Raw genomic sequence first — 27,987 nt, 5'->3', positions numbered from 1 at the left:
CTCAATGCCCTTTTGACATCTTTAAGGTATACTTTGTCTTGTTAAGTTTTGAGGTTTGGGGGATATGAATGAGAAATGGATGGGCTGGTTGAGATGGAATTTTGAAACCACCTAATTGTAATTTAGGTGTTGATCTCCCAGTGTGCTGCAATGGCTAAAGAGCATGGAGGTGATTTCACCTCTGCATCCACTGCTGGTAAGAGATACTGGAAACTGTGTCCAATTCTGGTGTGCACATTTTAAAAAGGATGTTGAAAAATTAGAGAGGGAGTAGATAAAAAGCTAAACTGCACCTACATCAACTCCAAATTTGCCTAGTGACAAACTCAATGACTAATTCAAAAATAAACACCTCCAGCTGTATTTTGCATGTGCAAGTTTTTCCTCCCCATGGTTTGTTTTCTTAATAGTTTATACCCGTTGACACACATCTATTCCTGTGGTAACTACTTGTCAGAGGTAGTTTGGTTGTACTCTATAACCCACTCAGAAAATGTCATTAATTTAGAGTTAAAGCTGCTGAAGTGTATTCCCTTTTAAATGCTAATGATCTGTTTCTGTTGGGTACATATACAGATTTCAACCATCTTTGGAGTTGGACAAAGGTCAAATCTGGCGTGCTGCGTGATGTACATATATATTAACGTGCTCTAGACGTTTCAGACAGGTTTGTATTTGTTACCGGTTGCATGTGAAATTACTGTATGTTATCTGTCATTGTGGCTGGTAAGCCCTTACCCTTGGAGTAGTACACTACTCATATGAAATCTATGCTTTCCATTGAAATCAGTACAGATTTGTCCTTGCTGATCTTGACACCCAGGATGGCAAGGACGTGTACAGTCCTCTGGATACAGTCTTTGACCTGTTGTGGAGAACAGCCTCAACCAGTAAGTCATTCAAGTACCGGTATACCTGGATTACCTGTCTCCTTAGGTGCACCACCACCACGAGAACCTTGGTAAAGACTCTTGGAGCCATGGACAGACCAAAGGGTTGGATCCTGTACTGATCGTGAGATGTTCCTAGCATGAATCACAGGAATTTTCTATGTGCCAGTAATATTGTAATGTGAAAATAAGCATCCCGTAGGTAGAGAGCTAGAACCAATCCATAGGATCCAGTGAGGGGAGGGTGGTGAACTTGAAACAAATAAGGCAGAGACAGAGGCCTAAAATGGGTTTTCCACCCACCATTCTTTGGAATCAACAAATAATGGACGTAGAAGCCTTTTCTTCTCAAGTCTTGAGCAACTTCTTCCACTGCTCCCAGTGATAGTAGGGAGTCAAATTCTTATTGAAGCAGCATCTCATGAGAAAAGTTCCTGAAGAGGGGGGAGTTGGAACACTCTGAAAACTGTCTGGCATACCCCTTGTTCACAATCTTGAAGACCCAGTAAGGTCCAAGGTAATCCCAGACCAAGCTTATTTGAAGTAAAGGCAGTTGCCAAACAGAAAGCAAGGGGCTAGATCCACACATGGTCCATATGGGCTTAATTGTCCCATCAAAACTATTTCCTCGGCACTTGTCTATGCTGTGGGGCTATGGAGGATGAAGTTGATGAGTGCAACTGGTGGAACCATTGGCACTTCCTTAGTTGTTACAAAGGACCTTCTTGGAATCATTGCTGGGGTCTGTATCTAAACAAGGATTGAGGCCTCTGTAGGTGCTTTTTACACATGGGCACTGGACTCATCCCTGGCAAGCACAGACTTGTTCTCATGGCTTTTAACAAAGCGAGCACCTTGTCAGGGTCAGTGTTGAGGAGTCATTCCCTTGAAATGAAAGTGTGCCCCAAGAACTTCTTAATGCCAACTGGCACAGGGTGTAGAAGAGTTACAGAATATCTTGAGCCTGATATGTACCTTTTAGTGCACCAAAGAATGTCATGTGAGGTCTCAAATGAAAGCCAGTGTCACACATTTCACAATGATTTGATGATGTGTATGTACAGATATATAAGTAGTTAAGTATATACACTGAAAATATGTTCTTGAAGTCTGTATCAAGGTACTGGTAACCAGCAAAGGTGAAAACAGGTTTTCGGTCAGACGAGAGATGTTTATCCATCTATTAATTTACATGTAAATGAAGTATTGCCTCATTCACAATGGATCTCCAATCACCAATCTGAACTGAAAGTAAGTGAAAGAGCAGGGGGACTTCAGAAAACAACTATCAGAAAGAGAAAAACAGTGGGCGGGGGGGAGAGGAGAAAACCCTAAGTGGAGATTTATATCAAATGTTTGCTCCTCTATATTTGGGAGACAGAGGATGACCAGGCACCCTTCACTGAGGAAGTAAAAGGGCAGCAATTTTGCTTCATGAAAGAGGGATCTCAACCAGGCTTGGCTGAAAATGCTGGAGAGAATTTCAGGTGAATAAGTTTCTTTAGACAAGAGAGTAATTTGTTAGTTAAGTTTAGTCTCTAGAAAGCATGTTATGAATTGGTTTTACAGGTAACCATTTGCTTCCAGTATTCTTACTCATTATTACTGGAATCTCCATTCTTTGATAATAGACTTATTTTTGTTTTCACTATAAATATATCCAAGGGGTAGGGTGTTAAGCCAAGCGATAGTCCGGAGTTGAATCTTACACGCTGCTGTGTACTGTTCCTGTAGGAATAGTAAGCCTGGTAATTCCATGAGTGTTCGGTGGATAACGGGCTGGATGTTGCAAGGAATGCTCTGAGTATTCGGAGATTGGTGTGCACTTATCACTAGCTGTGCAGACAGAGCAATGCTTGCATGGGCCTAAAATGTAGTGCTTGTGCTGCCAGAGGCTGATGGCTTCAGAGAGCTGATCTCCAGCAGGCACAGACAAGACGGCTTCACGTTAAGGGGAGGTAATGTGGAGATAACCCACAACCTGGTTACCACTAGAAAGCATCACAGGAAGGTCCTGGACCTCACGAGCAACGCAGGATACCTAGAACCAGGAGGAGCATCTCATTGTCACTACAGATGCCAAACTTCTCGCCACTGTGTCTGACAGGTCCAGTTCTTCCTGGAGCACTATTCTGGCAATAAGTTTTCTTGTCAATATGGATTTTAGTTTCCCCAATAGTCATTGGCGAGCTTGTACATCAATTAATACAATTGGCCTCGGAGGAGAAAGACAGTATTTAACAAGGAGTGCCTGATAGCTGGCAACTCTAATTGTAAACTCACTGACAAGTGTATTTTGCATCCAAAGAGGTCATAAGAACAGCCATACTGGGTCAAACCAATGATCCATCTAGCCCAGTGTCGTCAGATAGTGACCAGTGCCAGATGCTTCAGAGGGAATGAACAGAACAGAACAATTTCAGGTGATCCATCCTGTTGTCCAGTTTCTTCAGATCCTTTGCTCATGGGGTCACTCAGATCTCATTTAGATCATTCCTGTGTAGTGTGGATGATTAAAGATCCAAAGTGGGATGTTAGAAAAAGTACTCAAAACCCCTTTGGCTGTACCTGATACTTTTTCCCATAAGCTTACAGAAGCAGCAGGGATAGATGTGGGAATTACCTTAGCAGGCTCTAGAAGCCCTTCATTAATGGGCAGGTCCATTCTGTGCCGCCTCTTCCTGGAGGATTGAGGGGGAAGGTCAAGAAAGTGTCTGCCAGACCATCTCATCAGGTCTTAAAAAATACATCTTCAAAGGGAATGAATGGATGCTTGGTTGCTTCATCCTGGGACAAAGTAGTTACTGGTGTTTTGAGTCTTCCTCACTGAGCTCTTGCTCCACTACCGCTTGTTGAAGAGTTGGTACTGCAAACTGAGAGGCATTTAGGTGAAGACTACCTTGATTGGACGTCATCTGGGCAGCTGCTTTCCTGAACGTACAGTAACTCCTCGCTTGGCATTGTAGTTATGTTCCTAAAAAATGCGACTTTAAGCGAACCGATGTTAAGCGAATCCAATTTCCCCATAAGAATTAATGTAAATGGGGGGGGAGGGTTAGGTTCCAGGGAAATTTTTTTCACCCAACAAAAGACTATATACACACACACACACGCACAGAGTACAAGTTTTAAACAAACAGTTTAATACTGTACACAGCAATGATGATTGTGAAGCTTGGTTAAGGTGGTGAAGTCAGAGGGTGGAAGAGGGTGGGTTATTTCCCAGAGAATGCCTTACTGCTAAATGATGAACTAGCACTCGGTTGAGCCCTCAAGGGTTAACACATTGTTGTTAATGTAGCCTCACACTGTACGAGGCAGCACAAATGGAGGGAGCGGAGACAGCATGGCAGACAGACACACAGAGTGAGTGAGTGTGAGAGAGAGAGCGAGCGCGCGCACATTGCCCCTTTAAGTACACTGATCCATTAAGTACATTGCCTTGATAGAACTGAATGTGCACCAACCTGCTTTCTTTCTTTGCGAGAGTTCACCTTCCTGATCATGGCACATGCTAATTTCTTGGCCCAAATAGACACACTGCTCAACGTCTTCTATTTGTCCAATATGCCTGCTCTCACATGTCTACAAGTTGTTCACCAAAATAACAACAAACCGACTCTCTCAGAGTCTGGAAGAGCAGCAGCTGAGAGAGCAGGCAGACTTTTGCAGGAATTTCAGCACAATGGAATATATTTTCACTATAAACCAGCTATTGGAATGCTCAAGGGAATACAAATTCTGTTTATGTATTGCCTTCGTTGACTATGAAAAAGCATTCGACAGCGTAGAGATCAATGCAGTGTTGAAAGGTCTTGCAGAGCAGGGCATCGACACAAACTATATCAAACTATTAAAGGAAGCGAATTCTGACTGAACTACAGATATAACTTTATTTGATACTCCCCTTCACATCCCAATTAAGAAAGGTTTGAAACAAGGAAACATGGTTACAGCAAAACTCTTCACAGCCTGCCTCGAAATGGTAATGAGGCAGATCAATTGGAAGGGTGGAATCAGCATCAACGGAGAGCAGTTAAACCATCTCAGATTCATGGACGATGTTGTGTTGATCACCAAAAATACTATCAAATTACAGAAAATGCTGTGAGAACTCAACACCAAAAGCAGCCAAAGTCAGACTGAAAATAGACTGCATAAATTTCGTTTTGGAGTGGTTAGATACCTTGCCAAAAGCCCCCCCTCTATTATTTTTAATAAAAGTCACAGACAGGTCATAGGCTTCCATGAATTTTTGTTTATTGGCCATGACCGGTGTGATTTTTACTAAAAATAACTGACAAAAATCTTAATCTTAATAATTAGATCTCACCAACCTAGTACCAAATGTGAACTCCCACAGTACTACAATAAGCTTATAGAGGAGTCACAACAGTTCCCTTAAACACTCCAGTGTCTTATCACCAGGCAAGCTAGACCCATAGGCATAGTTTGACTTCCATATTTGTGTGGGCATCTCCAATCAGGCCAATGGGGCCATGAGTGGGAGGGGAAATTCTGTGCCTACTTGAGTCTTGCAGTTTGGGGGGGGAACACCCCAAAAATTCTAGGTTAGTTGAGTCCCAAGAGACCAGTCACTCATCCAGGTTGAGTTGCATCCTAGATCTCACACTAAAGACAAAACTGGTAACCAATTCTATAATAAACTAACTAAAGGTTTGTTAGCTAAGAAAAAGAAATAGAGTTATTGAAAAGTTAAAGCAGATAAAATATGTACAGGTGAGTCAGTGTCTATAATTCCAAATGGTAGCAGAAATGTAGTAATCTGCCAGTTTCCAAGAGTCTCTCAGGGCTAACCAGAGTAACTCTGGGGATTTCTGCCTTCTCGTTCAATTATTTTGCCCTTTTAGAATCCAAACAGTCCAGAGAGGAAGGATTTTCCTTTGTATCAATATTTATATTCATTCTCTTAGAACAATCTGACAGGACAGCTATCATGTGGTTTCTCCTTCTTTGATGGCTGTGAGAGGGGGATGCTTTTAGAGTCTTTGAATTCTGAATGCCCTACAAAATGCCCACTTGCTTTGAAGTGCCTGAGATGCATTACCTTTCTAATAAAAGAGTCTTTCATTTGCATTACACAAGGCTTTTTCACATTTGGAGGGTCATTTAGATATAGGGGGTCATATACAATGCAAAAAATTAACAAGATACAGATAAGTGAAAACAGTGCCCGCAAAATTTCATTAATTCTATGAAGTTTAAACACCAAACACATGCACATACACTTTACAGCCTCTTTTGATGATCTGCTAATATACAAGTGAATTGGCCTGGCTTCCAACTGTGAGTTTGTCAGTTTTCAGCTGACCCCACAATTTTGATCAGAGCTGGCATCAGCCTCACACTTACACAGAGCTCTTCAGATTCCTCAAACCCAGAGTCTGTCATCTTTCTTTCTCAGGAAGTCATTTTACTGAAGAAGGGAGCAAGAAGTTATCTCTTTAGACTTAATCTGAAGGAAAACTGGGCTGGAGAGTCCTTTCACCTGGGAAGTCTTTGAATGTCAGATTTTAAACAACCTCTGTCTCCACAATAATGGCCCAGAGTGATGGACTCTGACATGGAGCAAGAAAATAAGCATTTCAAACAGTTTGACTGAAGATGCGCAGGGACATAATTCTGCAAAAAGTGTAAAGTGTAAGAATCTTCTCCTTCAGCAGTATAAATGCTCAAGATTCAGTTTAGAACACAGTATTGGGCTGTAAAGAATTAAGAGGTTTAAGTTACAGGAGCTTTAAGTAATAAGCTAAAACCAGTATTCCTTAAAGGGACACAGGCTAGTAGTCAAATTTTTGTTACTTATCCACAGTGTTTTGGATTGCAGATAGACTGGAACAGGACACTTCCTCCTGCTCTGCACCACTACTCTGTTCTATTAAACATAAGTTAAATTCATAAGAATCCTACTCAGGTTCAGTAAAAGGGATCACAGGTGTAAGTTCAGTACAGGACTTCTGGAACCTCACTGTCATGCTGTCTCTCTCTTATATACACCCCCTCTTACCAATACAAGAGAACCTCTGTCAGCTGAATTCCACCCAGGCAGTTCTTACACAAGCTATTTTTGTGATGCTCCTAAAAGTAAGTCTGCTCCATCAGTTGTGCAGTTTCAGAAGATGACCCACCTCTGAGTGGACAGAACAGGAAAAAAGCACCACAACTGAATAAATTCAATTGTGGAGGCTGCGATTTTCTAGAGTACCTAACAGAATTAGGTACCTAAAAGCCCACTGAATTTCAATGGGAGCTGGAATTCTAACTTCCTTAGGACTCCTTTGAAGACACACCATTGCTGGCAATGCCATCTTCTTATAATAATAATAACAATAGGTATATCTCCATATATTCATATCTCATAGAGCTGGAAGGGACCTTGAAAGGTCATAGAGTCCAGTCTCCTGCCTCCACTAGCAGGACCACGTACTGTCCCTGACAGTTTTTTGTTGTTGTTTTTTTTTGCCCCCGATCCCTAAATGGCCCCCTCAAGGATTGAACTCACAACCCTGGGTTTAGCAGGCCAATGCTCAAACCACTGAGCTATCTTGATGAGGAAAACAGGTAAAATGGTTAATGATGCAGAAAAGGCAGAAGCATTTAATGAATAATTTTATTCTATACTTGGAAAGAATCTGGATGAAGTATCTTCCAGTCTATTAGTAACTGAGGAGGATGTTAGACTATCTGCTAGGGATAAACATTTTAAAATTAGCAGGCCCAAAATGTGCACCCAAGAGTCCTAGAAAAGCTGGCTCGAGAAGGTATTTGGCCAGCTGATAATTTTTAATAAACCTTGGAATACAGGGGAAATTCCAGAGGACTGGAAGAGTGCTAATGTCCAATATTCAAAGAACGGCAAGCAAAATAACCTGGATAATCATAGGCCCTGTTAGCCTGACATCAATCCCATGCAAAATAATGGAAAGGCAGATGTGAGATTCAATTGATAAAGAATTAAGAGATAGGAATATAATTAATGCTATCAATGTGGTTTTACAGAAAACAGGTCTTGTCAAGCAAACCTGATTTCATTCTTTGATGCGATTCCAAGTTGGGTTGATAAAGATAACTGAGTAGATGAAATATACTTAGACTTTTATAAGGCTTTTGACTTAGTGCCACACGTCATTCTGGAGCACGTTAAATAGATTAAGAACTGGCTAACCGACACACCTCAAACAGTGGTTGTCAATGAGGAATCATCATCAAATGTGAGCGTTTCCAATGAGGTTCCGCAGAGATCATAATTAGGCCTGATGCTATGCAAACATTTTCATCAATGAGCTGAAGTAAATATAATATCACTGCCGATAAAATTTGTGGATGACAGATTGTCATTATGTAGCTTTCTACCAATGGGTCTGTCATATAGATCGCTTGGTACGCTGGGCCCATTCAAGCAAAAATGTTTTTTAATACTGAAAAATGAACATTCATACTTCTAGGAACAAGGGAATGGAGGCCATTCCCACAGAAGGGGGGGGGGGAATTTACCCAGGAAAGCAGTGACTTGGGAAAGGATCTAGAGGTCATAGAGGACAAGCAACTCAACATAAGCTTCCAGTGCAATGCTGTGGCACAAAGGGATAATGCAAACCTTATATGTATGAACAGGACTAGGGTGACCAGATGTCCCAATTTTATAGGGACAGTCCCAATATTTGGGGCTTTTTCTTATATAGGCTCCTATTACCCTCCACCCCCTGTCCTGATTTTTCACACTTGCTGTCTGGTCACCCTAAACAGGACAGCAGTAAATAGCAAGGGTTAGGGAGGTGATTTTACCTCTTTATGGTTGGTGAGGCCAATATTGGAATAGTGTCCAGTTCTGGTGTCCACATTTTAAAAAAAAATATTAAAAACTGGAGAAGGCACAGAAAAGAAAGAGTATTTGAGGGCTAAAAAATGCCTTACAGTAAGATATTTAAAGAGATTAATCTATTTAGCTTATCAAAAATTCAATTAACAGATGACTTGATTAGTGTATAAGTACGTTCAGGGGAGACTATACCTGACACAAAAAGGCTCTTTAGTGGACAAAGCATAAACAAGAACCAAGGGCTGGAAGCTGACACTGAAGCCAGGCATATCCAAATTAGAAATAAGGCATGCATTTGTAACAGTGAGTGTGATCAACCACTGGTACAAACTCCCGGGGGAAGTGGTGGATTCACCATCTCTTAAGGTCTTCAAATCAAGATTGGCTTCCTTTCTGGAAGATATGCTTTAGCCAAACACAAGTGATTGGCTCAATACAAAGGGAACTGGGTGAAATACAGGAAGTCCGAGTGCACAAGCTTATGGTCCCTTCTGGCCTTGGAATCTATGAATTCTTAAATGGAGAGAACAGGTTACTCCCTGGGACAGGAGGTCTGAATCCACACCATAACAAAGTGGCAAGTAGTGTAGTAAGGTTCTGGAGTTTGTTTTTTCTCCTTTGTTTTCATTTTCTTCCTTACTTTCCTGTCTAATTCAAGAGAGAGCAGAAAAGCAGGGTATTGGGCTCACACACTCAGTTTTTGCCATTTACTCTATTGGAATGAAGCTTGCCCTGCTTCTGCCTCTCTGCTGTGCTTAGCTATAGAAAATCAAAAATAGAGGACAAGACTCCTTGACTGAGCCCATCCAACTGAAGGAGAAGTTTAGTGATGGAGCTAGGACCCCATATACATGGCCTTAGCTCAGATCCGTTCATTCTTGAAGAGGAAAAGCTGAAGAAATCAAGGCAGCTTCAATTTGGATGATTAAAGTAGTTTTCACTCTAGCACATTTGATTTACATCTTTTTCCTAATATCCTATTACTTTTGTTCATTTGTACTCTATTACAGAAGGATATTAAAGGTTACAAGCAGCATGAAACACACCCCAAAACTATCACCCTCTTCAATGCGTTGTAGGTATTCCACCCCGAGGAATGTTCATATACGTAAAAGGATAGAGCTTATTCTGCCTAGATTTCAAATGACAAACTTATGCCCTTTTTTTTTAACCAAATCAGAACAGGGAATTTATAGCATGCAGAAAAAATCAGATTATAATCCTGAGTTAAACAGAGTGTTATATACACAACATGTTTTAATACAAATGGTTTCCGTAAGTCCCAGCTAAGGGCATTTAAACAGGCACCTAGATATAGCAGCCAGTAACAGGAAGGTACATAGTATTACACTGCTTCAGGGATAGAACACTGTAAAATACAGGATTAATGGTCTTTTCTCCCTTCATCCTACTAAAAGAAAGTCAAAGTATCAAAGGATAAAGGACAGACTGCGCTATGGAAGAGTTAGGACCATACCCCCCAATATGATGTTATTAGATAACAAAAAGAGTGAAAGTGGCCTGACAGAGATTAGCCATCCTAAAACATGTACAAATATAATGTCTTTTTGTACTTCCTGTAACTAAAGTGTATCAGAAGCCAGATTCAATTTGTAACTGTTAGTACTCTCCTTTTGTTCTGTTAAGGAAAGAATTAAAATAGTTGACACTTTAAAAGTTATTTTCAAAGTCATTCTAGCACCAGAACCCAACTAGCCAAGGTCCAAATATCAGATACATTTGTGTGACAGGAAGCTTGAAATAATGTGGGATTTGGTCCTTTATGTAAGGACTTTCTATCCCTTAGTTTCATTATTATTTATTTCCTATGTAGATAATTGACAATAAAAGTAGGAAAATGGGTAATTTTAGGACTAATATGTGACCTCCCTCAAGATGAGAGACATGTAAGAGGTACACTAGCAACTTTATCAGATGCTATGCTTTCATACACTTATTTGTCTCAATTACATTGTGCTTCTGTCAATGCTTTTAGAGTCCAGCTGTTATTTCCTTATGATCAGCACAAGAAAGAAAATTTGCAGTATTTATTCTACGAGTATCTTCAAAATAAAATATCTGTTCAAACAGGCTAGTGCTAAAAGCGTTAATTACAAACATGTTACGTAGGAGACCCAAATCAGAGACCTTCACTCCCAAGCCAGCAAAAACTGCAAGTGCGGGATTCAGCCCTTGAAATGGAACACAGGTTACTACTGACCTCATTCTGCCTATTTTGAAAAGCTTGCTAATGGGCTATAGAAGCAGCTATGGCCAAGCATCACAATGAAGAGATTTGGTATATGACAGGAGAGAGAAAGAGCATCTAAATTCTACTCTTAACTGAAAGCAAACCCCACACTACTTCAAGAAGGGATTTAACAGAGTGAACGGCCCTGCACAATTAAAAAGAATCTATTTCCATTTTTTCAGTGCTTGCTTCCATCAACAGAATTGTCAAGTGGGGTTCTAATAGGTGTACAGACATAAAAGCATGAATGTACTAACTTTTGCTAATATTGTACAGTACAAAAACAAAAATGAGTAAGATACTCCAATACCCCTAGCCAATTTTGATATAAATGGAAATCTCACCAGCTGACAGACTTTTTACCCCTTCTTAGCAGCAAAATACACATACTTCACAGAACACACACAAACAAGATAAAGTCCCTATCTGAAGATTTTTAATATCATATACAAAGCAACAGTTCTGATGCAGAGCAGTGTAGGAAAGAGAGGAGAGGAAGTGAGTTTTAAGGAAATATTTGCAAGATATGGGGAGGGAACTGGGTAGACAAGAGATAGAAAGTTAATTCACCCTGGAAGTGGGAGGCAGCACATAAACCAGCACAACACATAGGATAGGAGGATTAGGAAGACTATACAGAGAGAAAACACCCTAATTTAGGTAAGGGGAAATTATGCCACATTTTGAAATGATAGATAGAAGCCAAGATGTGATATAGTGAAAGATAGTAAGTAACTAAAGGGATTTCAAGGGTTGTGTTGGAGGGGATGCAGCTGTAGTCAGAGCACAAGAAGAGGACTTTAAATTACAGTATTGCAGATAGCCAAGATTGGGGATTGAAAGGTAGGAAAAGCAAGATTCAGGGAGGCCAAGGGAGTTCAGTAGAATCAGACAAAAAGTATGACAATTTTTTTAAAATTTTTTTTTTATTTTATTTTTTTTTTACTAAAAATTCCATCAAGGGTGAATCATGGTTAATTAAAGATTATTTCCAGATACTCTGAAGTTCCCTTGAGGAGGTTTTTTTTTTAAACCTCAGGTACATTTCATCCAGCACTGAATATTTTTATGTTTAGTCTTCTCATATACATGATTTTAGTCAAAGGAATACCGTGCCATGGCAGGTAAATAGTATAATGGCCAATGAGGGTCTGGCTGGAGAATCTTGCCCACATGCTCAGTGTTTTACTGATCGCCATATTTGGGGTCGGGAAGGAATTTTCCTCCAGGGTAGATTGGCAGAGGCCCTGGAGGTTTTTCGCCTTCCTCCGCAGCATGGGGCAGGGATCACTAGCTGGAGGATTCTCTGCTAAATTGAAGTCTCTAAACCACAGGATTTGGGAACTTCATCAGCAGAGTCAAGGGAAAGGGTTGGGACGGCTTTGTGGCCTGCATCATGCGGGAGGTCAGACTAGATGATCATAATGGTCCCTTCTGACCTTAAAGGGTATGAGTCTATGAGTCTATATTCTCACCATTTCTTTTAAACTATTATTTACTAATCCTATTGCTTCCTGCACAAGGTTTGCTCCTTTTCCTTTTCACTGAGGTAAACACCAAGCAAAAATAACACTTCAAAATGTCGGCCTTTTTAGACACCTCACTCACTACCTCCCATTGCCATTTTATTTCCTCCCTTGGGTTACCGGACCTGGTTTGCTTCCTTTTTCCTACCTATCATGTGTCTCTCCATTCTATGTTTAACAATCAACATTCGTCTGCTCTTGAAATTGCCTCCTTTTTTCAGTTACATAGCTTTTCAAAACATCTTTTTTCAAGTTGCAGTAAAATGGCAGTATTTCGGATTCTAGCATTGTTTCCTTCCTTCCTTCTCCTATCCCAATTCCAGCTAATACTTCAAACAATTTTTTCAAATTCTAAATACGATGGAAACCACTTCAACACAGCACCCCTAGTTCCAATACCGATGCAAGAAACTTAGTTTTGAAAGTAATTAAAGCCTCCAGTAACTCTGATTTAGTTTTGACATTATTGGTATCTTTCTCCTAAGTATTTGCTATTCCACTTCTATGGTTAAGTGGTCTAAACACACCCCTTATATAGTTCCTCCCTTAGATTCATAGAAGATTAGGATTGGAAGAGACCTCAGGAGGTATCTAGTCCAACCCCCTGCTCAAACCAGGGCCAACCCCAACTAAATCACCCCAGCCAGGGCTTTGTCAAGCCAGGCCTTAAAAACCTCTAAGGATGGAGATTCCACCATCTCCCTAGGTAACCCATTTCAGTACTTCACCACCCTCCTAGTGAAATAGTTTTTCATAAGAACATAAGAAAGGCCGTACCGGGTCAGACCAAAGGTCCATCTAGCCCAGTATCCTGTCTACCGACAGTGGCCAATGCCAGGTGCCCCAGAGGGAGTGAACCTAACAGGCAATGATCAAGTGATCTCTCTCCGGCCATCCATCTCCACCCTCTGACAGACAGAGGCTAGAGACACCATTCCTTACCCTTCCTGGCTAATAGCCATTAATTTACTTAACCACCATGAATTTATCCAGTTCTCTTTTAAACGCTGTTATAGTCCTACCCTTCACAACCTTCTCAGGTAAGGAGTTCCACAAGTTGACTGTGCGCTGCGTGAAGAACTTCCTTGTGTTTGTTTTAAACCTGCTGCCTATTAATTTCATTTTATGACCCCTAGTTCTTGTATTATGGGAATAAGTAAATAACTTTTCCTTATCCACTTTCTCCACATCATTTCATGATTTTATATACCTCTATCATATCCCCCCTTAGTCTCCTCTTTTCCAAGCTGAAGAGTCCTAGCCTCTTTAATCTCTCCTCATATGGGACCCGTTCCAAACCCCTAATCATTTTAGTTGCCCTTTTCTGAACCTTTTCTAGTGTCAGTATAATATATATAATATAATATAATTTTTCCTAATATCCAGCCTAGACCCCCACCCCTTGCAACGTGAGACCATTGCTCCTTGTTCTGTCATCTGCCATCACTTTGAACAGCCTAGCTCCATCCTCTTTGGAACCCCCCTTCAGGTAACCGAAGGCAGATATCAAATCCTCCCTCACTCTTCTCTTCTGCAGACTAAACAAGCCCAGTTCCCTCAGCCTCTCCTTGTAAGTCATGTACCCTAGCCCCCTAATCATTTCCATTGCCCTCCACTGGACTCTCTCCAATTTGTTCACATCCTTTCTGTAGTGGGAGGCCCAAAACTGGACACAATACTCCACATGTGGCCTCACCAGTGCCGAATAGAGGGGAATAATCACGTCCCTCGATCTGCTGGCAATGCTCCTACTGATGCAGCCCAATATGCTGTTAGCCTTCTTGGCAACAAGGGCACACTGCTCACTCCTATCCAGCTTCTCATCCATTGTAATCCTCAGGTCCTTTTCTGCAGAACTGCTGCTTAGCCAGTCGGTCCCCAACCTGTAGCAGTGCATGGGATTATTCCGTCCTAAGTGCAGGACTCCACACTTGTCCTTGTTGAACCTCATCAGATTTCTTTTGGCCCAATCCTCCAATTTGTCTAGGTCACTCTGGACTCTATCCCTACCCTCCAGCGTATCTACCTCTCCCGCCAGCTTAGTGTCATCTGCAAACTTGCTGAGGGTGCAATCCATCCCATCATCCAGATCATTAATGAAGATGCTGAACAAAACCAGCCCCAGGACCAACCCCTGGGGCACTCCGCTTGATACCAGCTGCCAACTAGACATCGAACCATTGATCACTACCCGTTGAGCCCAACGATCTAGCCATTTTTCTATCTACCTTATAGTCCATTCATACAATCCATGCTTTTTTAACTTGCTGGCAAGAATACTGTGGGAAACCATATCAAAAGCTTTGCTAAAGTCAAGTCATCTTCTGCTTTCCCCGTATCCACAGAGCCAGTTATCTCATTATAGAAGGCAATCAGGTTGGTCAGTCATGACTTGCCTTTGGTGAATCATGTTGACTGTTCCTGATCACCTTCCTCTCCTCCAAGTGCTTCAAAATGGATTCCATGAGGACCTAATCCATGACTTTTCCAGGGACTGAGGTAAGGCTGACCTAATTCCCCAGATTCTCCTTCTTTCCTTTTCTCAAGATGGGCACTATATTTGCCTTTTTCCAATGGTCCGGGACCTCCCCCAATCACCATGAGTTTTCAAAGAGATTGGCCAATGGCTCTGCAATCATACCAGCCAACTCCCTCAGCACCCTCGGAGGCATTCGATCCGGCCCCGTGGACTTGTGCACGTCCAGCTTTTCTAAATAGTCCTTGACCTGTTCTTTCACCACTGAGGGCTGCTCACCTCCTCCCCATACTGTGCTACCCAATGCAGCACTCTAGGAGCTGACCTTGTCTGTGAAGACCAAGGCAAAAAAAGCATTGAGTACTTCAGCTTTTTCCAAATCATCTGTCACTAGATTGCCTCCCCCCGTTCAGTAAGGGTCCCACACTTTCCCTTTCTTCTTGTAGAAACCCTTCTTGTTACCCTTCACAGCCCTTGCTAGCTACAACTCCAATTGTGCTTTGGCACTAGGGAGTGGGGGTTCTGTGGAGGGTGCTGGGCAGTTGTGGTGAGGCTGTGGGCAGGGGGGCACTGGGCAGGAGTGGTGTTGTGCCAGGAAGTTGTCCCCAACACTCTCCTTACTTCAATCCATGAATGTTGACTACTTCTGTTTCAACGTAATTTGGCAATTTGATATACATCTCCTTTCACCCACCACGCTAATATTTTGGCATGCTAATCATGTCTAATCACGGTGTCTCTAATGCCAACTATCAGTGGTATTTGTGTATCAGGACTTCACCTATCTCCCATGTTTGCTGCTGGTGCTGGACAAGAGTATACTGACGTTTTTTTGACGTGCCAGCATTCTCAGACATAGTAAGTATGTGAAGTCATACTGCATGTTTTGTTTTGTTACATACCTGGGATATGATGCAATTGTCAAGGAATTAAATGAACATATACCAATTTCAGCTTTTATTTATTATTCACTTCATGATAGCACCCAAGAAGGATCACAGTACAAACACATTGGAAGATATACTCTCTGCCCCCACTTTATCTTTTACATACAAGAGCAGTTCCACAAAAACTAGAAGTTTTGTTTATAAGTACTGGGACCCTCCAATAAGTGTTAAGGGATTTCCTTTATACTGGCATTCACTATCTGCAACAGTTCTTGAAGCTTTCACCTTTTATCAGATCCCCAGTTTTGGATCTGTCATTCTAGTACAACATAGGCAGAGAGCTCTCTGATATTTTACCCTGTGAGGTACTATAGCAGAGTGCAAACCCCTGTCTGCAATTTCCATTTGCCAGTACCTCAGCTCCTTCTAGAAACTTTTCCCTTAAAGGGATGGAGGGAAAGTAACACCTCTAACACCACCAAATCAAGAAGGCTTTCATTTTTCTACTGGGAGTGTGCGGGGAGAGTAGGCAATAAATGAACACATCAAGCTACACAGTGATAAGAACAGCATTCCTGAACTTTGAAGTAAAGTTACTAGGAACCCACCAAGGTCAGAGCTTCCACTAATATCTTTTCATCTACTTGGCAAATATAGTAGGGTTACCATATTTTGTGCCTCCAAATGGAGGACACTCCACGGGGCCCCAGCCCCGCCCCCAGCCCCGCCCACGCCCCAACTCTGCCCCCTCCCCAAAGTCTCCGCCCCCTCCCCTGCTTCCCGCGAACATTTAATTCGCGGGAAGCCTGAAGCAGGTAAGGGGGAGTGTGGGGGGAGGAGGCGCGGCCCAGGCTGGCCCCCCGGCGGCTCCAGCCTGGGTCGGCTCGGGCCCTGGGGTGCCGGCCCCGGCCGACCACCCCCGGCCCGCCCAGCACTGCCGGCCCCCAGCGGCCCAGCGCACCCCCCGGCGGCCCGGCCCCGCTACCCCAGACCGGCTCCCGGCCCCGCGGCCCAGCGCACCCCCCCCGCTACCCCGGACCGGCTCCCAGCCCCGCGGCCCAGCGCACCCCCCCCGCTACCCCGGACCGGCTCCCGGCCCCGGACCGGCACCGCGCCCCCGGCTCCCCGCCCGGCCCCGCACCCGGCCCGGCACCATGCCCCTGGCCCCGCGACCCTGGCCCGGCCCCGGCCGAGCCCTCCCGATTTTCCCGGACATGCCCGGCTTTTGGGGATTTCCCCCCGGACGGGGATTTGAGCCCCCAAAAGCCGGACATGTCCGGGAAAATCCGGACGTATGGTAACCCTAAAATATAGGGTTACCATTCGTCCGGATTCCCCCAGACATGTCCGGCTTTTTTCAGTTAAAAATAGCGTCCGGGGAGAATTTGTCAATGTCCGGACTTCCCCCGCCCCCCCATGCAGAGCGTGCGGGGCTTACAGGGCAGCCGGCCGGATGGTGCCACTCGCACGGGGCTCCGGCAGCCAGAGCCCTTCCTTCACTTCCCCCCTCCTCTCCCTGGTTGGATGTGGCGTGGGAGTCCCAGGGGTCTGTCTGGGGGTGGGGGTGTGGATAAGGGTTGGGGCAGTCAGGGGACAGGTAGGGGGTAGAGTCCTAGGGGGCCAGTTAGGATGTGGGGAAGGTCTCAGGAGGGGGCAGTCAGGGGACAAGGAGCAGGGAGGCTTAGGTAGGGGGTGGAGTCCTGGGGGGCAGTTAGGGACAGGGGTCCCAGGAGGGGGCAGTCAGGGGACAAGGCGTAGGGGGGAGGGTTGGGGGTTCTGAGGGGGCAGGAAGTGGGAGGGAGTGGAAGGGGCAGGGGTGGGGCTAGGGCAGGGCTCCTCCCGTCCTCTTTTTTGATTGTTGAAATATGGTAACCCTAGGCAAATAGGAAGTTTTCCCTGGTGGCTGTTGAGGCCAATACAATCAATAGCTATTGAATGTAAGCTTTACTTTCCAAAGTAAATTAACTTTCTAACCTCTATGGTTGTGAAGATTAACCTGAACGCCAAGTGAATGTATCTGATGTAGAAGTATCCTCACAAGTCTGCAGAGATCAACTGTGAGGATCTCATTCTTGAAGCTCAAAGGATGTCTGTAGGAATGCAGGCCCACATTACAGTTAAGTGAACTATGGTTTCAAATTGACTTGGGATATCTGCTCGAGCAATAGGCCCAAGCCATGTGACCAAAAAAGTGAGATCAAAACAAAAAAGAGTTGTTTTAAACTTCTAGTGATGCTTCAAAATATCAGTGTCCTCTTATTTAAGGTTGGGGCTGAAGTAATAGAAATAAAACATGTAGCCAATTTACTGCATAAACAACAAGGAGTCTGGTGGCACCTTAAAGACTAACAGATTTATTTGGGCATAAGCTTTCGTGAGTAAAAACCTCACTTCTTCGGATGCATAGAGTGAAAGTTACAGATGCAGGCATTATATACAGACACATGGAGAGCAGGGAGTTACTTCACAAGTGGAGAACCAGTGTTGACAGGCCAATTCAATCAGGGTGGATGTAGTCCACTCCCAATAATAGATGAGGAGGTGTCAATTCCAGGAGAGGAAAAGCTGCTTCTGTAGTGAGCCAGCCACTCCCAGTCCCTATTCAAGCCCAGATAATTTACTGCATGTGGTAACCATAAGAAACTGCTTCATTTGGCCTTAGCTGTGGTCTGATAATTGGCAATGATATCACTTGTTTGTTAAAGGGTATAAAAAAGTAAACTTTTAAAGGGTACATTGGTATTAACAGCCTGACCACACTGGAACTGACCAATAGGAATCTAGCCTGTTTGTAAGTATCTTGATCAAATCCTTATAAATGTTTTGTTACTATTTGGATGTAGTAATTTGCTTATTATTTAGGCTTTTTAGGCATGTTTAGCAATTATAGAAGTACCATCTAGCCTTTGGATTTAGTAAAGGAATTTATGGTTAAATTGGTAATATCCTGGATAAATAATAATTCCAATATCATCCCAATGGGCAGTAGTATAAGGCCAATACCAACAATGAGAAGAGGAAGGGATGTATCATATATAAATATAATATTATATATGGAGATATACCTATCTTGTAGAACTGGAAGGGACCTTGAAAGGTCATTGAGTCCAGTCCCCTGCTTTCACTAGCAGGACCAAGTACTGTCCCTGATAGTTCCCCCCCCCCATCATCCCTAAATGGCCCCCTCAAGGATTGAACTCACAACCCTGGGTTTTGTAGGCCAATGCTCAAACCACTGAGCTATCCCTCCCCCCATGCTTCATGCAGTTCCTGAAATGAGAAGGCGGGATATTGCAGCGTGACACAGTTTTATAAAGATTGCCAGGGGATCCAATACTGAATTCTTTGCGGAGGCAGGGAATGTGCCCGGGCTCACTTGCTCAGCAATGCAGCCCATAGAGCCATTTCTGATTAGCGCCTGCTCTGAAACCCTTAGCCAATCTAGCGGTTTTAAAATTCGAGGGTCTCATTTCCCTCGATGTCTCAATATTTGGCATTTCCTCACCACAGCAGCAGTAATGCATGCGGCATTCATAGCTTCATTCGTATGAACAGATAACGCAATTGAGTACCCACACCCATGGCAAAGCCAGTGATCTGTGCCCACTGGCCCTGAGGGGTTCTATTAAGAAGTTCTGCAGACTGAGGCATGGCATGAAATGCAGAGGGACATGAAACATTAAACACTTCAGAAAGAGGAAGCAGCTGCTAGTGTCAGCTCTAGCACCCATCATGCTCTTCACTGGCTAGAGCAGGCAGCCCCCTCAGCCACCCTGCAAGCAGCCAGGCCAGCGTGCCCTGTCCCTACAACGCAGCAGCCCCCTGCAGTAATAGGAGAGTTATATACACATACATATACAATGACTAATATCTGCCTGAACATTCAGAACACAAGTCTGCTAGAGGGAATGGTAATATGGTCCGAGACATCAATGAAAGTCAATTTAAATAAGGGACATCCCAAAATTAAACTAACCTTCAAAGGGGATTGGCCTCCGCTATCTTGGAGCATAGACAACCTGAAACTGGATTCACTCCTGGAGACCAAATCCAAGCAATAATGCTTTGTAAAAACAGCACTCAACATCCATGAGGGGGTGTACAAAGCCCTGACCAGGCAAGAAGGGGCTCATGGAGCCCCAGCCCCACTGCATCTGCAGGGCATGCCAATATTGGAGCAGAGCCTTAAAAAAGGAGCATCTCAGTTCAGAAGGTCTCAGCCTGGGGAGGTGGACGGATCTCTCCTCCTCAGCTCCCAGAAAGGAGCACAGCAGACAGCCAAGCTACCTCCAGTTGCCTGTGAGCACAGAACAGTAGGACAGATGGCAGGAGGTAGGACAGAGAAGCTGGGGCCATTCTTTATTTCTGTTAATTTAGTTTCCTTTCCAGTGTTACCTTGAAAACTGGCACTACTCCACCACCCGAAGAGAATATAAGCCCTTAAGGAGAAGGCAGGCCAATGCAGGCAGTAGCCCAGGGAAGAAGTAAGAGGTCTGACCCAACAGACCTGAACCACTTACTACAAGGGTCCCTGGGCTGGAGCTGGGGTGGCCACTCTCACATTCCTAGAATACCAACATTCCAGTACTTCCAGGAATGGCATGGGCCTGCCCCTGCTGGTGAAACCTCACCCCTGTCAGCACGACCTCACACACACAGTGGGTGCAAGGGCATGCAGTACAGGACGTTCTGTTTTGAAGAGCACCCCACCCCACTCCTACCAGCCTGACCTCGCACGCACAGTGTGTGCAAGGTCAGGACGGGGGCAGAGCAGCGCACTCTTCAGTACTTCTACAGTACTTCTCGTCCAAGATCATACAAAATCACATCCAGTTTTGTCGCGGTGCCAGATAGGGACAGACAGGCCACCCAAAAAGAGGACTGTTCCATTTATAACCAGACAAATGGCTTCCCTAACAGGAATCCAGGGTAGAGGGAGGGACTGTGTTCCCCTACAGCCTCCCCAGGAAGACCCCAAACATAAGGGGCCAGGAGAACTATTAGTCCTCATCCAGGCCTGTAGACCTAGTCTGAGGTCCTGCATCTACTGGATTACCCAAAAGGGGTTGTGCCCAAAGGTGACTCAACCAGAGGGCTGAGTCACAAAGCAAAAGGGGACCACCAGCAGACCTGATCAGCAGTACTACAGAGAAAAAAAAACCCCACAACGCTGCTGGTGAGTCACCTTGTCATACCATGTTGCAGCTTTACATGGATACAATGGAGTCATCCAAGACAGACAGAGGTGGCAGCCTTGGCTCGGACCAAATGAGCCTTGACACAGCCTTCTAGTTTCCAGCCAAACAGGCCATAACAATGTAAATGACAACCAGACATCCATTTAGACATGGTCCTTTTGTTAATAGCATTGCTTAGCAAACTGGAGCCATGGGACAAAAAGTTGGGTAGGCCAACCAGGCTTCTGCTTCGAGGGCTTATCTTTTGATGTTCCCCAAAGCCAGCTTTGCAGGTTCTTTCTTGATGTGCTTCAGGAAGGGCTCCGAGGTGCACCCTATGACTGTAGTACCTGAGGTGATATAGGCAAACGTTTCACAGCCTGGCACATCGTGGTTGAATCCTAGGTAAGCACCACAAAAGTGACCATTATAGACTTAGTTCTCTTTAGAAGACTTTCCTGCAAAAGAAACCTGAACAAGTTATGCATCAGAGGAACATCACCAATGTGGTGCTTCAAAACACTAACAAAGCTATATTCCAGAGCATGACACCAAGGGCCTCACAATTTAAAGGGGCTTCAAAAACAGATAGAATGGCCACACAGAAAGGATATCATCCAATGAACAGTTGGAGTGATAGGAGCACAGTGTAGTGGGAGCTCCTTTACCAACTATGATGAAGGAATTAGCTAGAATTTTTGGATAATCATATTTATAACCTGCAAGGGATGGCCTGCAATGTACAGCAGGCAGCCTGGCTCACACACTGCCTACTATCACTGCCCGTCATTCAAAACGCTAAGAGCTGTGACAGTTCCACCAACCTTTTGCTAGGAAGGCAAGACCCAAGAGTGGAAATCCTGATAGATGGTATCACTAGAGAATTTTTTGGCCCAACAGATGAAGAAATTAAAAGCCAGACCTGAAAATCTGATAAACTGTGTAATCCACCCTCAGAGTGAAAAATTACAATTTAATATGAGACAACAGCTATGATGTAACATGGTGATGACTAATGGGTGATCTTAGGACCCCATTAATGTGCGAGGTGCTGTACAAACACAGAACAAAAAAACAGTTCCTGCCATGAAGAGACAACAGATGGAGACAGGCAGACGGGGGAGCACACAGAAACATTGAGACAATACTGGTTATAGGTAGTAGTCACAGCATGCTAGCAGCCTAACGGTTGTCAATTTTTTTGTAGGCAATTCGGAAAAAAAATACTACTCATTCATTACAGCCAACTATGTATGCTGTATTACAGCAGCAGAATTGAAGTTAATGACAGCAACGACTCCTCAGAATTAATCCTGTTTTTCAATGGTTAATACCATTACTGTTTTAATGTGCGCCCAGCCGAAATATAAAAAGCAACTAAAATATTTTTTTCTGCTTCAAGGGTTTGCTCCAATATAGTGAAGAGCAGCCCTCTCCCACTCCCCTTTCCTCTGGCGCACCTCTAATATTTTCATATCCTGAAAGCTTCCATTATGTTTAAATGGTCTGGGGTCATGATGGCCTTTGTATTTAGACAGTTTAAGACCTTCACCCTTCAAACATTTAGATAAGCATGTCCATAAATGTATGGAGGACTGGGGCTTTACTTTCCATGCCACCTCCACCCTTCCTTAAATTATTGGGGAACCCTTCAGTTTTAAATACTGCATTAACATTCAGAAAGATTTTAAAAAAAATACTGGTTCAGAGATCAAATTTAGAGGTTTGTGTTTCCTGAATATTTTTGTGATGCCTTGTTATTTTGAGAGACGTGAAGCCAAATTTAACACCTAATTTTCATATCTAATATTGCCACAATGAAAGATCATAGGAGAGCTATCTTGCTATATTTGCATAAGGATCAAACACCCCGTCAATAGTGTCTTGCACAGCATATGAATCAAAGGGTCTGATAAGATTGCACAAAATTGCCACATACAAAATAGATAAAGAATATGAATTTTTGGCACCTCTCTGGGACTCCTTCAGCAAAAAGCAATAGAGGGTCCTGTGGCACCTTTGAGACTAACAGAAGTATTGGGAGCATAAGCTTTCGTGGGTAAGAACCTCACTTCTTCAGATGCAGAACTGAGGTTCTTACCCACGAAAGCTTATGCTCCCAATACTTCTGTTAGTTTCAAAGGTGCCACAGGACCCTCTGTTGCTTTTTACAGATTCAGACTAACACGGCTACCCCTCTGATACTTCAGCAAAAAGGTAGTTGATTACATGCATACAGAGTGCTTCTTTCACAAGGCATGAGAACACCAACTTATACTGCAACCAGCTCAGGAAGTGAGCAAGTTATTGAGCTCAGAAACCCAAATTCAGATGAATTTTACGTTTCGAATGAATTGTGAGGCCAACCAAGGTTTGTTTTCCTTTAAGCAGAAGTAACAGGGTGCATGGAGATAGGTGTGTCCGAGTTCATTATTGCTGAGCTATTATCACAGTGATTATTGCTACTTATATAGATTTTTGTTGTTTATTTTAGTTTTTATTACTCCAATTACTGCCACAAGGAAATTAAATGAAAAAGCTATTTAATAAAATGATGTCAGGTGTTGACACAAAGGAACAGCAACAAGGAAATCCAGAGTTAAGAGTGACAATCATCTTTCCCTTATTTCAAGGTTGGTATATTTCCTATCAATTTAGCAGAACTGAGCCATCTGTGCTTCGTTACCTAGGCACAATAGGGTGATTTGTGAGAGCTATTTTCCAATAGTTTAAACTAGTGACTGGGAATCAGGAAGTCCTAAACTCGAATCCCAACATACAGGGGCTCTCTTTGAAGCCTTGACAAGAGAATTTCACCCCTCTGCCTCAGTTTTTCCTTCTATAACATAGGGGGAAATGGTTTGTTTTCTACCTCTTTAATGAATTAATCTTCACAGTAGCTCAATGTTTGTGATATGCTTTGAATTGTGCTTAGATAAGACACTGATGTGGCCCCAGAAATACTAAAGATTTCAGGGTAGTGTCAGCATTCACTCTAAATTTCCTTGTTTTAACCAGAGTATATTCAAACCTGTAACATTTTATAGTTTCATCTTATGTTTATTTTAAACACTGTGGAAGTAACATGCTCCTCTCCTGACCAGATGTACCTTCAATCAAAAGTAACACATTGGTGAGCCAAACACTTTTCTGCATTTCTGTTCTGTCCTCCTTGGACAGAGTTAGGTACAAGTAGCCAGTGTTTAGAAAGTAATTCAAAAGAGAGGGAGGCATACTGCAAAGTACAACCACAACTAAAAAACAATGGATCATTATTACCTAGATAGAAAACTCTTCCTATGCAAATAAGACTCACCAAGCACACCATCCCCAAGACTAAACAGCACAAGCAGAGCTAACTTCACTGTATAAAAACATCCCACACCACTCAATGAAAGAATAGCTACAAAAAAGAATCAATGTGTTACATAATCACTGGAAGTGCCAGTTCAGAGATTGGTCTTAAACTGGAACATACAGCATAGAGCTAGAGACCCTTTTGAAACCAGCTGCCAAGGAGAGCTCGCTAATTAATGACTGATTATATCAATCTGTTAGTCAGAATAGCTTCCCCTACTGTCCAGAACAGTGCTCAGGTGATGTACAAACAAAAGGGGGCATGATCCCTACACCAAAGGCTTCACACACGAGTTGCGGTGTTGGTTTAAGCTTTGGGTAGAGCTTGCCCGTGCCTGGTTCAAATTCTTCGGTTTAGTTACACGCACAGCGCCGTGCACGTCAGGGAACCAGCTGAAATCAGAGGCGCCCCAGGACCGTGTGTTCCGCTCCGAGGACACTGTGCCACGGGCACTTCACCCCCGCACCCCGCGAACTACTCGCCGCTCACAGGGACGTTCCCGGGCCGCCTGGAGCTGCTCCGAGCTCCCCCCTCCCCGGGGCCGGGGCCGGTCGCTGGGGCCCCCCAAGGGCGAGGGACCGCTCCCGCCGGCGGAGCGCGCAGGTGAGGCAGCGCCCCGGCCGGCACAGCCGCCCCGAGCGACACGGGAGCGGGGGCTGAGGGGCCCCGGGCGGGGCAGGGGGCCGGACTCACCTCGCACGCAGAGCAGGGACATGGCGCGGGCCCCGCGCGGCTCCCCTCAGCCGTGCCCGCCTCAGCGCAGCCCCGCCAGGCCGCCTGCCGCCGCCGCGCTCCTCATGCCCCCGCCCGGGCACGGCGGCCCCGGACCGTCCGCAGCGCCGCCTCCCCTCCGGCCGGGCGCGGCGAGTCAAGGCGCGGAGCGGGGCCGGGCGGACGGCGGCGCCATGACCCGGGGGAGGGGCCGCCCGGGGCCGCGGGGACAATCGCCGGCTCCACAGGGCAGCGCCGCGGCCAATCCCGGCCCGAGGGGGCGGGGCGGGGACAGGTGAGTCGCCCCCTCCCACCTGGGGCTCGCCCCGCCCCCCGGGCAACGGCCGTATCCCGGCCCCGCCCCCCAGAGAACACCTCTAACCCAGCCCCCCCCTCCGGAGAACGCTCCTAAATCGGCCCCGCCCCCCCAGAGAACACCTCCAGCACGGCCCCGCCCTCTGCACTGACCCAGCCCCGCCCCCCGGGCAACGGCTGTATCCCAGCCCCGCCCTGACACCGCCCCAGCCCCCCCCCCCCCGGAGAACGCTCCTAAATCGGCCCCGCCCCCCAGAGAACACCTCTAGCCCGGCCCCGCCCTCTGCACTGACCCAGCCCCGCCCCCCGGGCAACGGCTGTATCCCAGCCCCGCCCTGACACCGCCCCAGCCCCCCCCCCCGGAGAACGCTCCTAAATCGGCCCCGCCCCCCAGAGAACACCTCTAGCCCGGCCCCGCCCTCTGCACTGACCCAGCCCCGCCCCCCGGGCAACGGCTGTATCCCAGCCCCGCCCTGACACCGCCCCAGCCGCGCCCCCCGGGCAACGGCCGTATCCCGGCCCCGCCCCCCAGAGAACACCTCTAACCCGGCCCCGCCCTCAGCACTGACCCAGCCCCGCCCCCCGGGCAACGGCTGTATCCCAGCCCCGCCCTGACACCGCCCCAGCCGCGCCCCCCGGGCAACGGCCGTATCCCGGCCCCGCCCCCCAGAGAACACCTCTAACCCGGCCCCGCCCTCAGCACTGACCCAGCCCCGCCCCCCGGGCAACGGCCGTATCCCAGCCCCGCCCTGACACCGCCCCAGCCCCGCCCCCCGGGCAACGGCCGTATCCCAGCCCCGCCCCCCAGAGAACACCTCTAACCCAGCCCCCCCCTCCGGAGAACGCTCCTAAATCGGCCCCGCCCGCCCAGAGAACACCTCCAGCACGGCCCCGCCCTCTGCACTGACCCAGCCCCGCCCCCCGGGCAACGGCCGTATCCCAGCCCCGCCCTGACACCGCCCCAGCCCCGCCCCCCGGGCAACGGCCGTATCCCGGCCCCGCCCGCCCAGAGAACACCTCCAGCCCGGCCCCGCCCTCAGCACTCACCCAGCCCCGCCCCCCGGGCAACGGCCGTATCCCAGCCCCGCCCTGACACCGCCCCAGCCCCGCCCCCCGGGCAACGGCCGTATCCCGGCCCCGCCCCCCAGAGAACACCTCTAACCCAGCCCCCCCCTCCGGAGAACGCTCCTAAATCGGCCCCGCCCGCCCAGAGAACACCTCTAGCCCGGCCCCGCCCTCTGCACTGACCCAGCCCCGCCCCCCGGGCAACGGCCGTATCCCAGCCCCGCCCTGACACCGCCCCAGCCCCGCCCCCCAGAGAACACCTCTAACCCAGCCCCGCCCTCAGTAGTGACCCAGCCCCGCCCCCAGAGAACGCTCCTAAATCGGCCCCGCCCCCGGTTCAGCCCTAGCCCCGCCCCGGCCCCGCCCCCCAAGCCCGCCTAACCCGGTTTAGCCCCGCCCCCTGGGGGTGTAGCCCCCAGCGCCTGAGGCTTTCCGTCCAAGCCAGGGGGCACTGGTGGGGGACTGGGGATTCTTGCCCGGGGGCTGGGTGGTGTCTGGCTTTTCCCTGCGGTGGGCGAGCGGGCCTGTGCTTATTCCTGGTGCTTAAATTGTAATGAAAGAGGTGCTGGGGGGCTCAAGTAATTGTTTTACATTCATAACTGACGTAGCGAGCCCTGGCACAAATTAAGCACTGATTATTCCTCTGGGGGCAGAGCTGGGTAGGTTATTCCTCCCCCCAGGTGTGGACAGGGCACTATTCTCCAGCACTACAGGGCAGGGCTCTATGGATATTCCAATCCCCTCCTAGGGTGACCAGTTGAGAGGAAGAAAATACCGGAACACATGGGGGTGGATCCACCGGCGGAGCGCAAAAAAAAAAAAAAAACGATGGAGCGAAATATCGGGACAAATTGCATCCCGACCAAAGATCGGTCGGGATGCGGGACAAACACCTAAATATCGGGACGGTCCCAATTTTATCGGGACATCTGGTCACCCTAATCCCCTCCCCACTCCACCCCCAGGGTTGCAGCTCTGGGGTTGGCCTCTCCCTTGGGAAGCAAGGCTGTGGGATTACCCCTGTGTTCCAAATCCTAAAGGGACGGGCTTTTGCCAGGTGACACGTGCCTGCCCTTGATTCCAAGGCCCAAACGGCCCACTGTTATCGTCCAGTCTGACCTGGGGCACACATGCCACAGGACTTCCTGGCGTTAATTCATTTGAATTCATAGAGCAGATCTTTTAGAAAAACAGCCAATCTTCGATGGAAACCTGCCTGTGATAGAGAATCCACCACAGGCCATGGTAAATTGTTCCAGTGATTAATTACCCTCACTGTGGTGTTGAGATGAGTTCCTGTCTGCATCCTGTAAAACTTACCCAGACCGGTATTGCCCTGGCCTCTTCTTTTGTCATTCAGTGTTGCACGCATTCTAAAACAATATGCATTTCCTCACCTTTTGGGGGCGAAGCCAGACTTTGAGGCACCTGCTCCCCTACTTGGTGTAAACTTTGCTTGTGCTAATCAGAAACTAACACACACAGGTTTTG

General features: G+C 46.3%; 1 protein-coding gene across 3 annotated transcripts in view; it reads right to left on the bottom strand.

Annotated features, from left to right (window-relative positions):
- Positions 1-25,306, bottom strand: part of UNC13B (unc-13 homolog B) — a 380,304-nt gene extending 354,998 nt beyond the window's left edge. For all 3 annotated transcript variants that reach the window (XM_054031597.1, XM_054031595.1, XM_054031596.1), the window contains exon 1: positions 25,099-25,306. In XM_054031597.1, coding sequence (XP_053887572.1) covers positions 25,099-25,120 — 22 coding nt within the window. In that variant the 5' untranslated portion in view covers positions 25,121-25,306. The remainder of the gene's footprint in view (positions 1-25,098) is intronic.
- Between the last annotated feature and the right edge of the window lie 2,681 nt (positions 25,307-27,987).

Source organism: Malaclemys terrapin, chromosome 6 (assembly GCF_027887155.1).
Source record: "Malaclemys terrapin pileata isolate rMalTer1 chromosome 6, rMalTer1.hap1, whole genome shotgun sequence".
In the NCBI taxonomy this organism is placed as follows: Eukaryota; Metazoa; Chordata; order Testudines; family Emydidae; genus Malaclemys; species Malaclemys terrapin.
This window is presented reverse-complemented; position numbering and strand designations above follow the sequence as displayed.